This window comes from Hypanus sabinus, chromosome 13 (assembly GCF_030144855.1).
Source record: "Hypanus sabinus isolate sHypSab1 chromosome 13, sHypSab1.hap1, whole genome shotgun sequence".
Classification (NCBI taxonomy): Eukaryota; Metazoa; Chordata; class Chondrichthyes; order Myliobatiformes; family Dasyatidae; genus Hypanus; species Hypanus sabinus.
This window is the reverse complement of record NC_082718.1, coordinates 92,594,533-92,604,953: the sequence shown is the minus strand read 5'-3', so window position 1 is coordinate 92,604,953 and position 10,421 is coordinate 92,594,533. Positions and strand designations below refer to the sequence as shown.

Genomic DNA, 10,421 nt, shown 5'->3' with positions numbered 1-10,421 from the left:
AGCTCTGTAAAAGCTTTCTGATCGCTCAGGGTCCGCGTGTACTAGATGCCCTCAAAGCAAAGGTGATTAATGCGCTCGAAAGCAGAAAATGATCAAATGGTAATATTTTTTCGGAAGGGTAAGTTGATCTGAACGAACAAGTTCCCTAATACACTTCCCTTTATGTAGAGAAGAGATTGCATCGTATCTACAAAACTCAGTTTATTTCAGAGCTTGTTCGTTAAGAAACTCTTCCTTTCTTTAAAGCAGCTTCCCCAATTTTTTTAATGCCTTGGGGTCTTACAATTACCTGAAGGGTCGGTGGAACACAGATTGGATTTCCTGGTTTAATGGGAAGGGTTGTATGCTATGTATGGGTATTTAGGATTTCTCTTTCCGTAGAAGCAACTGCTTCCTCAGATGAATTCAACCTGCGTGTCTCCATTGTCGCTAGCTTCTACCCGTTATAGTGGGCCAATCTCAGGTTGACTGACTGCCCATCAGTATCTGCAGTAATCTTTTCCTTCTTTTTTAATCTTCTTCTTCTTATTATTAATATCAACATGATAAGATTAATACATAGATAGTGGGATTACAAACTTCAAATTTTAAACTGAACATGAAAGGATACACAATCAATAGTTACAATATAGTCAAGTCTTCCGAAATCATGAATGATACAATTATCATATAAACAAAGCAAAACTTGGTATATCATATATATGTAAAAAAAAGAAAAGAGAAAAACAAAAAAAAAAATAACCCTAAGAAAAAGTAATCTAAAGCCTAATAACTAATAAAGAGAAAAAAGGAAGAAAAAATATAATGAATAAGGGGCTGTTTATAGTATCTTTAATAAAAAAAAATACAAAATCATCAGTGTTGCCAAATCCGATTGTCTCAACATATGTATAATCAAAAGCGGAAAAACGAATAGGTTTGGAGCAGGGTCAAATTACATCATATGAAAATATTGAATAAATGGTCTCCATGTCTTTTCAAATTTAATAGAAGGGTGAAATACAACACTTCTAATTTTCTCCAAATTTAGACATAACATAGTTTGAGAAAGCCAATGAAATACAGTAGGGGGATTAATTTATTTCCAATTCAACAAAATAGATCTTCTAGCCATTAATGTAAGAAATACAATCATTCGACAAGCAGAAGAAGATAAATGGATTGAGTCCATTATTGGTAAACCAAAAATTGCAGTAATAGGATGAGGTTGTAAATCAATGTTCAATACCGTGGAAAAATATCGAAAATGTCTTTCCAATATTTTTTCAAAAGCGGACCTGACCAAAACATTTGAGATAAAGACGCTATCTCAGAATGACATCTGTCACATATAGGATTTATATAGGAATAAAAACGAGCCAACTTATCCTTGGACATATGAGCCCTGTGCTCAACTTTAAACTATATTAATGAATGTTTAGCACATATAGATGATAAATTGACTAATTGAAGAATTTTATCCCAATTCTCAATAGGGATAGTAAGGTTAAGTTCTGTTTCCCAAGGATGATCAGGATTTGCAACAGAGATGACTATGCACTTCTTAAACCAGAGGGTGGCAAATCTGGGGAATTCTTTGCCACGGATGACTTTGGTGGTGAAATCATTTGGTGCATTTAAAGTGGAGGTTGATGGGTTCTTGATTAATCAGGGCATGAAAGGTATGGGAATGAGGCAGGAGAACGAGATTGAGAAGAATAATGAATCAATCATGATGGAATGATGGAGTAGAATCGATGGGCTGAATGGCCCAATTCTGCTCCTATGTCTTATGGGTGCCAATGAAGTTACCAGAGTGTTGTAAGAGCCTCTCTGCTATACTAATGTTAAAATAATTATGCTAACCTGGTCGGCTCCATCTAGGAATGTCAACCAACAGCAATTTACTTGCTCTAATTCTTTGGAAATGACTGTTGTGGATCACTTGTTTGCAGCTAAGAACTCCAACACAAGATGGCAGTGTTGAAAAGAATGAACACCGAACATCCCTTGTGAAGAATGTCTTTACAAACAAGGGCGTGTGGGATACTGGGATAGCAGGTGCTTTCCACATCCTGCCCCCAAACCCTCCCGCCGCACCCACAGAATCAAATTAAAATATCTCCAGCGTTGTTTATTCCATTATTTCACACAGGCCAGCCTGAGCTTCAGTACGTCTATGCATACGTGCACGATTGCACACATGCAGATAGTTGAATTGGGGAAGCTAGAATGTGGAAGAACGTTGTGATGCACGGTCGTGTGTGCTCAGATATATGCTTGTGATTTAACTGCATGCATGCTCGTATGCAGAGGTACGCTAGTTATTGAGAACTATGAGTAGGGCAGCTGTGCAGCAGTGAATGATTTTAATACGCACTGAACTGCTTCACCACATTCTAAACATCACGATGCAGTGTGGCCCGAGAGACCGTTGCAGCCTCTCCTCCCAGAAGCATGGGGAATCGTGGCCAGGCTGCATGAAGGAGAGCAGAACTGACTTTTAACTTCCATTCTGCAGATATTTGTGGTAACACGAAATCTACTCTAGGAATGTGCTTATCTCGCTGTACTCTGTGAGTAATATGCACAGAACTGCAATTAAATATATTTAGATGGATTTGAATAATGTTTTGCTCATTTCACTGAGGGCATCTGCAGGACCAATTTACCAGTACCCTGAGACCTCATCCTTAATGATCAACTCTGACATCTTCCCAACACCGAGGTGAGATGAACTGGCCTACAGTTTCCTTTTCCTTTCTCTCTCCTTTTTTGAAGAGTGTGGTGACTTTGGCAATTTTCCCATCTTCCAGAACCATTCCAGAATCCAGTGATTCTTGAAAGATATTGCCTGATATCTCCACAATCTCTTCAGAAATCTGGAGCATACAGTATCTGGTCGAGGTAACTTATCTACCTTCAGACCTTCCAGCTTTCCAAGAGTCTTCTCTCCAGTCATGGCAGCTTCTCACACTTCACGACCCCTGTCACTGGAGCCTCCACCTTCCTGCTAGTGTCTTCCACAGTGAAAATGGATGCCAAATAATTGGTCTGTTTCTTTGCTATTTCATAGCCTCCCATTACTACCAGTCCAGCGTGATTTTGCAATGGTCCAATATCCACTCTCACTTCTCTTTTATTGTTTATGTATCTGAGGAAGCTGTTTGTATTAAACTCTTTAATATTATTGCTTAGCTCACTTCTGTATTGCATCCTTACCTTCCAAGTGATATTCTTAATGCCTTCTGTTGCTTTTTAAAAGCTCCCCAATCCTCTAACTTCCCACTAATTTTCACTCTATTATATGCCGTCTGTTTGGCTTTTATGTTGGCTTTGACTTCTCTTGTTAGCCATGGTTTGTCATCTTTCCTTTAAAGTGCTTCATCCTCTCTGGGATGTATATATCCTCAGTTTTCTGAATAGCTTCCAGAAATTCTAGGTATTGCTGTTCTACTATCAGCCCTGCCAGTTATTCTGGTCAAATCCTCCCTCATGCTTCTGTAATTCCCTTTACTCCACTGTAATACTGATACATCTGACTTTAACTTCCCTTCTCAGATTTCAGGGTGAATGCAATCAAATTATGATCAATTTCCCCTGAGGTTTCTTTTACCTTAAGCTCTCTAATCAACTCTGGTTTATCGCACAACACCTAATCCAGAATAGCTGGCCGTCTAGTGGGCTCAACCAGCAGCTGCTCTAGAAAGCCCTCTCATAGGCACTCTGGAAATCCTCCTCTCCAGTAATCCAGCACCAACTTGATTTTCCCAATTTACCTGCATATTGAATTCCACCGTGACTGTTGTAATATTGCTTTTCTGCATGCATTGCATTGAATCTTATGCTTTCTGGGAGCAAAGTTAACAAACTTTGAATACAACTTAGCAATGCGTTGAATTTTGCTGTATGTAGAACGTCATATATGATCATTCTGAATAAGCTTACTTGTCTCTGAAATGTTGTGACTGTGTTACTGTTCTGCTTTGCACAATGGAAAAATCAGCCCAGGAATGGGTCTCCAGTGAGGCTGTCAATTCTGCTCATAGCCCGCCAGTAATTGTAGCACAATCTTCCTCAGTCTAATCAGAAAAACAACTCTTTGTAGGTATTATAATTTCATCTAAAATCATAGAGAAGTTCAGCATGGGAACCATTGTGCAAATGCAAATATAAATAAATAGCAATAAATGAGGTGAGCATGAAGTAACAATGTAAAGTGTTCATAAAGTGTGATCATTGGTTGTGGGAACAGCTGAAACAGAATGAGTGTCGTTTTTGTTCTAGAGCTTGATGGTTGAGGTTATTAATTATTATTGCAATAGCAAGTGGTTCGAAAGCCAAATTAAATAATAGAGAGCTAAGGGGACAGCCCTGACGGGTACCTCTATATAATCTAAAGCAAGGATACTTTTGGTTGTTAGTGAGAACCACAGCTACCGTGGCATGATAAATCAATTTAATCCAGGAGATAAATCCTGGACCAGAATTGAACCTCTTCAAAACCTGAAATAGATAAGGCCACTCCACCCTATCAAAGGCTTTCTCTGCCTCCAAAGAAACAACACATTCAGATTCTTAGGTTGAAGGTGAATAAATGATATTGAATAATCTTCGAATATTAAAATGTGAGTACCTATTTTTAATAAAACCTGCTTGATCGTTTGAGATAACATTAGGCAATATACTCTCAAGGCCATTTGCTAGAATCTTACAGAGGATTTTAAAATCTACATTCGGTAAAGAAATATGTCCATAGGATACACATTCCAGTGGGTCTTTCCCTTTTTATAGAATCAATGAAATTAGTACTTCATAAAAAGTTTTAGGAAGGTTCCCAGAAGATGTAGAATCAGTGAACGTTTGATGAACATGTGGTATAAGCGTTTCGTGAAAGGTCTTATAAAATTCTACCGTATAACCATCAGGTCACGGAGCTTTACCTAATTGCATAGAGGATATAGCCTTGGCTATATCCTCTTGTTTAATAGGTGCATCTAACATATCAGCATCTTGAATCGAAATTTGAGGTATGTTTAGACTTTGCAAAAATCTATTCATAGTGATATTACTATCAGAGAATTCAGATTTATAAAGATTAGAATAAAAGTCCATAAATATCTTTTGAATTTCATAAGGATCTAAAGTTTCTGTTCTATCTGGCCGGCGAATTTTTAAAATCTGTCTTCTGACCATCCCAGCCTTTAAATGACCCGCTAAAAGTTCAGCAGATTTTTCCCCATGTATATAAAATGAACTTTTAGATTTAAAAATTTGCTGTTCAGTGGGAAAGGTCCGAAGTAAATCATACTGTGATTGAAGTTCGACCCTTTCTTCATAAAGGTCTTCAGTAGGTTTAACTGTATACGCTTTATCTATCTGTTTAATTTTATTAATAAGCACTGACAATTCCGCTTTAATTTTGTTTCTCAAGGCTGCTGAATATGAGATTATCTCTCCCGTCAAAAAGATTTCAAGGTGTCCCATATAAGCAGATTTGACATTCCTTCCTTTGTATTAAATTCAAAAAATATAGAAATTTGCTCCTTAAAATTAACAAAAGCTGGACCCCGTAACAAAACGGGGTTCAATCTCCATTGTGAGATTTTCAAAACTCTATCCGGGAGCTTAAAAGTTAACTTTAAAGGCGCGTGATCTGAAAGCTCAATGATGTCATACGCACATTCAACAACGGAGTTCAACAGACGTGTATCTAAAAAAAAGTAATCAGTTCGAGAATATTTGTGATGGACGTGTGAAAAGAAGGAGAAAGCTTTATCATTCGGGTGTCTATATCTCCAAATATCGACAAGGCCATATTCTAATAAAAAAGAGTTAATACAAGATGCCGCTTTATTAGGACGCGACGGATTGGTTGATGACCTGTCAATCGCAGGATTTAAGCAACAGTTAAAGTCACCACCCATGATCAGTTTATATTCATTGAGATTCGGGAACACTGAAAAAAGTTTCTTTAAAACATCAGAATTATCTACATTAGGTGCGTATACACACACCAGAGTTACCTTTTGCTCGCATAATAAATCAGTAACAATTAAATATCTTCCAATCAAATCAGTAGTAGAATTAAGGTGTACAAAAAGGGTTTTGAGACTAAGGAATATAGAAACGCCTCTTGTTTTACTATCCGACAGTGAGTGAAAAAGAGAACCTTTCCAAAAGCGAAAAAATCTATCCCCATCCTGTTTTCGTATATGATTTTCTTGCGCAAAAATAGTACCAGCATTGTGTGTTTAATTTCTTAACAACCTTTTTACGTTTAATGGGATGATTGACACCGTTCCAATTCCAAGATATTATGTTCATTTTAATAACATCCATGTTTAAAATTGAGTTTAATATTATATAAAAGAAATGTTACTTAAGTACAGATTAAACCAAACGCGGGTACAAACGGAAGGGGTGACACATTTACGATAGAGAAATCCATCAAAAGAACTGCCCAATCAAGAAAAACACCGACTGTAATAGACCCCTGCCCCCTCCCCCCGCCCAATAGATAGAAAGGAAGAAACCAATAGGCTGGTCCCATGCTAACTAATCAACTTTGACCCTGTTCTCCAACTTGCAGCTCCATATATAAAAAAAAATTCCCACGGAAAATAGCTATAATAAAAGGCACAAACAGAATTCAACTACTATAATGTTGTGTCTAACATTAATAAAAACATAATCAACCTCGGCCATCTTAGAATCAGCTAAAGTAGCTTAAACACATATTCAAAAGAAAGAATAAATCCGAGTAAATATTGTTACAAAGTATATTCTTTCTCTCGAAAAAGAAAAATAAATGAATATATGTACATAACAGACCTAAAACTATAAGTACAGAAACAAATAAAAAATACAAAGATTAATACACAACAGCTCCTACACGGATCACTAAAGTACAATACCATAAACGTTCCCTACAAAACAGTTATATATGTATTAATTAAGGTAAAAAACAAAATTAAATCGACCACGTCCCATACCAGAGAGTGAAAAGGTATAACATGTACTTAACTCAAAAGCTCCATCAACAACTCATACAACAGATACTTCAAAATTGGCTATTGAATAATCGATGTAACTTTAATATTTTATTCAGTAGGCTTAACTTTAAACTTTTTAATATACTCCCATCCCTCGTGAGGAGAGTAGATTCTCAATGGTTGAGATTTTTCACGGAAAATTATCAGCTTTGCTGGAAAGTGAAGAGAGGGATTTAAATCTAATTTATACATTTCACTCATAACTTCTCGATATTTCTTTCTTTCGGTCAAGATTTCGGGGGGATAATCTTCAACTATACGAATGTCTGTTTAATTAAAGAGTAATTTCCGTTTCTCTCTGGCTCCTCGAAGAATAGCTTCTTTAGTCGTGTAACAATGCAAAGAAAGTACAACCGCTCGAGGACGTAATTCGGCTGACGCCCTCTGCAGTCATCCGTGGCAAAGAATTCCACAGATTCGCCACCTCTAGTTAAAGAAGTTCATAGTCATCTCTGTTGCAAATCCTGATAATCCTTCTTCAAGACTGACATCCCTTCTTCATTCCAGATTTCAATTTTATCTACTGAAAATAAATTCTCTAATTTCGAACCAGCACTTCGGTTCCTGTCTCCAGTTCACTAGAATAGGCTTTTTTCTAGAATCCGGTTCCAGTACCATCACGATATGGGTGCATGCAGCTTGGCACCATCCCAGCAACTCCTAACATCACTTCCCTTCTGACTGAAAGTCCATAGGTAGTGTTGTACTTGGATGAATAGATTACCGCAGATACTGATGGGCAGTCAGTCAACCTGAGATTGGCCCACTATAACGGGTAGAAGCTAGCTACAATGGAGACACGCAGGTTGAATTCATCTGAGGAAGCAGTTGCTTCTATGGAAAGAGGAAATCCTAAATACCCATACATAACACAGAACCCTTTCACTTAAAACAGGATTTCCAACCTGTGGTCCACCGACCCCTCAGATAACTGTAAGGCCCCCAAGGCATAAAAAAAATTGGGGAAACTGCTTTAAAGAAAGGAAGAATTTCTTAACGAACAAGCTCTGAAATAAAGTTAGTTTTGTAGATAAGATGCAATCTCTCCTTTACAGAAAGGGAAGTGTATTACGGAACTTGTTCGTTCAGATCAACTTACCCTTCAGAAAATTATTACCATTTGATAAATTTCTGATTTCGGGCGCATTAATCACCTTTGCTTTGAGGGCATCTAGTTCACGCGGACCCTGAGCGATCAGAAAGCTGTTACAGAGCTCGTTTGCTGATCCACAGTCTGCTCCTCCCTGGATGTTCCGGGTTCAGTGGCTGATTTGGAAGAGCTTAAATTAAGATCAAATAGAGCCTTCTCGAAAGCATGTTGAAACTGCGAAGTAGAAAAATAGTAAACAATGGGATCGACCACACTGTTCAGATACGTTATAAACAGCGTATTGTAAAAGATATTCACTGCTGTGTGATACGACTTGCAGTCGAAGGGACTTCTTAGCTTAGTGACCAAAACCGCGACCACAGCAACACTGGTGGGCAAGAAGCAAATGACAAAAACTGCAGCCACGGCTGTCACAAGTTTCACAGTTCGCTTATATTTACCCCGCATTCCAGCTTCCATCTGCCGTAACCTCCAGATGATGGAGGACGTAGAGAAGAGGATTACTGAAACTGGCAAAAGAAACTGAAAGAATATAAAAATAAAGTCTGTCCAAACTGCTGTGGGACTCAGAGCCTTGTTAATGCTGAAAGGCTCACAGTTTGTCATGTTGTGCTGTTTGAAGTCATGTTTGGCGAACAGCAAGTGCAAACAAATAGCCACCGCTACAATCCACAGACCGCCGGCTATCATCACCGCACACCTTGTAGGGATCTTGTTTACTTTGTGAAGTGGATGAACCACCTTAAGGTAACGATCGATCGCAATAACCATGAGGAAAAAGACGCTGCCAATCCGGTTCAGGGAAATCATGAACACGTTCAGTCGACACAGTCCTTCACCAAAAATCCAGTCCTTCCCTCGGAGAAAATAATCAGCTCGGAAGGGTAGACAGCACATTAACAGAGTGTCCGCAATCATCAGATTCAGTGAATACACAATACTCGGTTTCCGGGACTTCACATGAATACAAAAGATCCACAAAGCAACCGTATTTCCAACAATCCCGAGGATGAATGTGACGATAATTACGGGCGGGTTGTAGGACGAGTTAACATCTTCACCAGGAGCACATTCCGGGGTCGAGTTCGCCATTGTACAAAAAAGCGGCCGCACAGTCAAGATGTTTCAGAGCGGAGCGAACTCATTCGAAGTTGAACAAGCTGGACTTCGTCGAATGAGTTTGTTTGAAGTTGTTAGTTGCCATAAGCCACACTGAACGTGCACTTTGTCACATAAGTGGAACTGTGGCAAGCCTCACTATGAAGTACGCAGCTTCTTTCACCGTCAGCTCTTTAACCATATTAGGAGCAATTCCTCATTCCATTTCTTCACTCAGACTGACTCCCTCCCTTCCCTTCCAGGGTATGTGGTGTTAAACTAAAAGCAATCTCAAATGGTCAGAGTGGAAGTGTGCCCTTCCGTTCTCAGTAAGGCCCCGATTTCAGGTGCCCTGTTAGCTGCCAGATCCAGAATGAACGTTGGCATCATTCACGTTCCCACTCACGAATAATAGCCTAGAAACAGCTGCTGCACACACGTTGAGGATTTGATCACAGGTTACAATACACTCAGTGGCCCCTTTATTAGGTAAACCCTCGACCTAATAAAGAGGCGACCGACTGTATGTTCGTAGTCCTCTGCAGCTGTAGCCAATCTATTTCAAGGCTCAGCATTCAGAGATGCTCATTTGCACCACGCTGTTGCAACACATGGTTATTGGAGTTCCTGTCAGCAAGAGCCCATCTGGCCATTCGCCTCTGACCTCTCATTAACAAAACGTTTTCACCAACAGAACTGCTTCTCACTGGATGTTTTTTTTTGTTTGTTTTTTGGTCCACTCTCTATACTGTTGTGAGTGAAAGTCCCAAAGATCAGCACTTCCTGATATATTCAGTCCACCCCATCTGGAACCAACAATCATTCTATGGCCAAAGTCATTTAGATCACATTTCCTCCCATCTCTAATGTTTGGTTCAAACAACAATTGCACTGAGTTTCTTCAAGTTCAACAACAGTTGCTACCCCCAACCATCAAGCTCTGGAACAAAAACAACACTCATTCTGTTTCAGCTGTTCCCACAACCAATCATCACACTTTATGAACACATAAATTTACTTGTTCATTGTTACTTCATTTTCACCTCATTTATTGCTATACATTTATATTTGCATTTGCACAATAGTTCCCATGATTTTAGATGAAACTATAATACCTACAAAAAGTTGTTTTTCTGATTAGACTGAGGATGATTGTGGTACAATTTACTGGTGGGCTA

General features: G+C 38.7%; 1 protein-coding gene across 1 annotated transcript; it reads right to left on the bottom strand.

Moving 5' to 3' along the window:
• Positions 1-8,229: 8,229 nt before the first annotated feature.
• Positions 8,230-9,237, bottom strand: LOC132403396 (hydroxycarboxylic acid receptor 2-like). Its single transcript, XM_059986806.1, has one exon. The coding sequence runs from the start codon at positions 9,235-9,237 to the stop codon at positions 8,230-8,232; it is 1,008 nt and encodes a 335-aa protein (XP_059842789.1).
• Positions 9,238-10,421: the final 1,184 nt, after the last annotated feature.

Excerpts from the sequence above, each read along its gene's own strand:
- LOC132403396 (XM_059986806.1), bottom strand. The coding sequence starts at position 9,237 with ATGGCGAACTCGACCCCGGAATGTGCTCCTGGTGAAGATGTTAACTCG.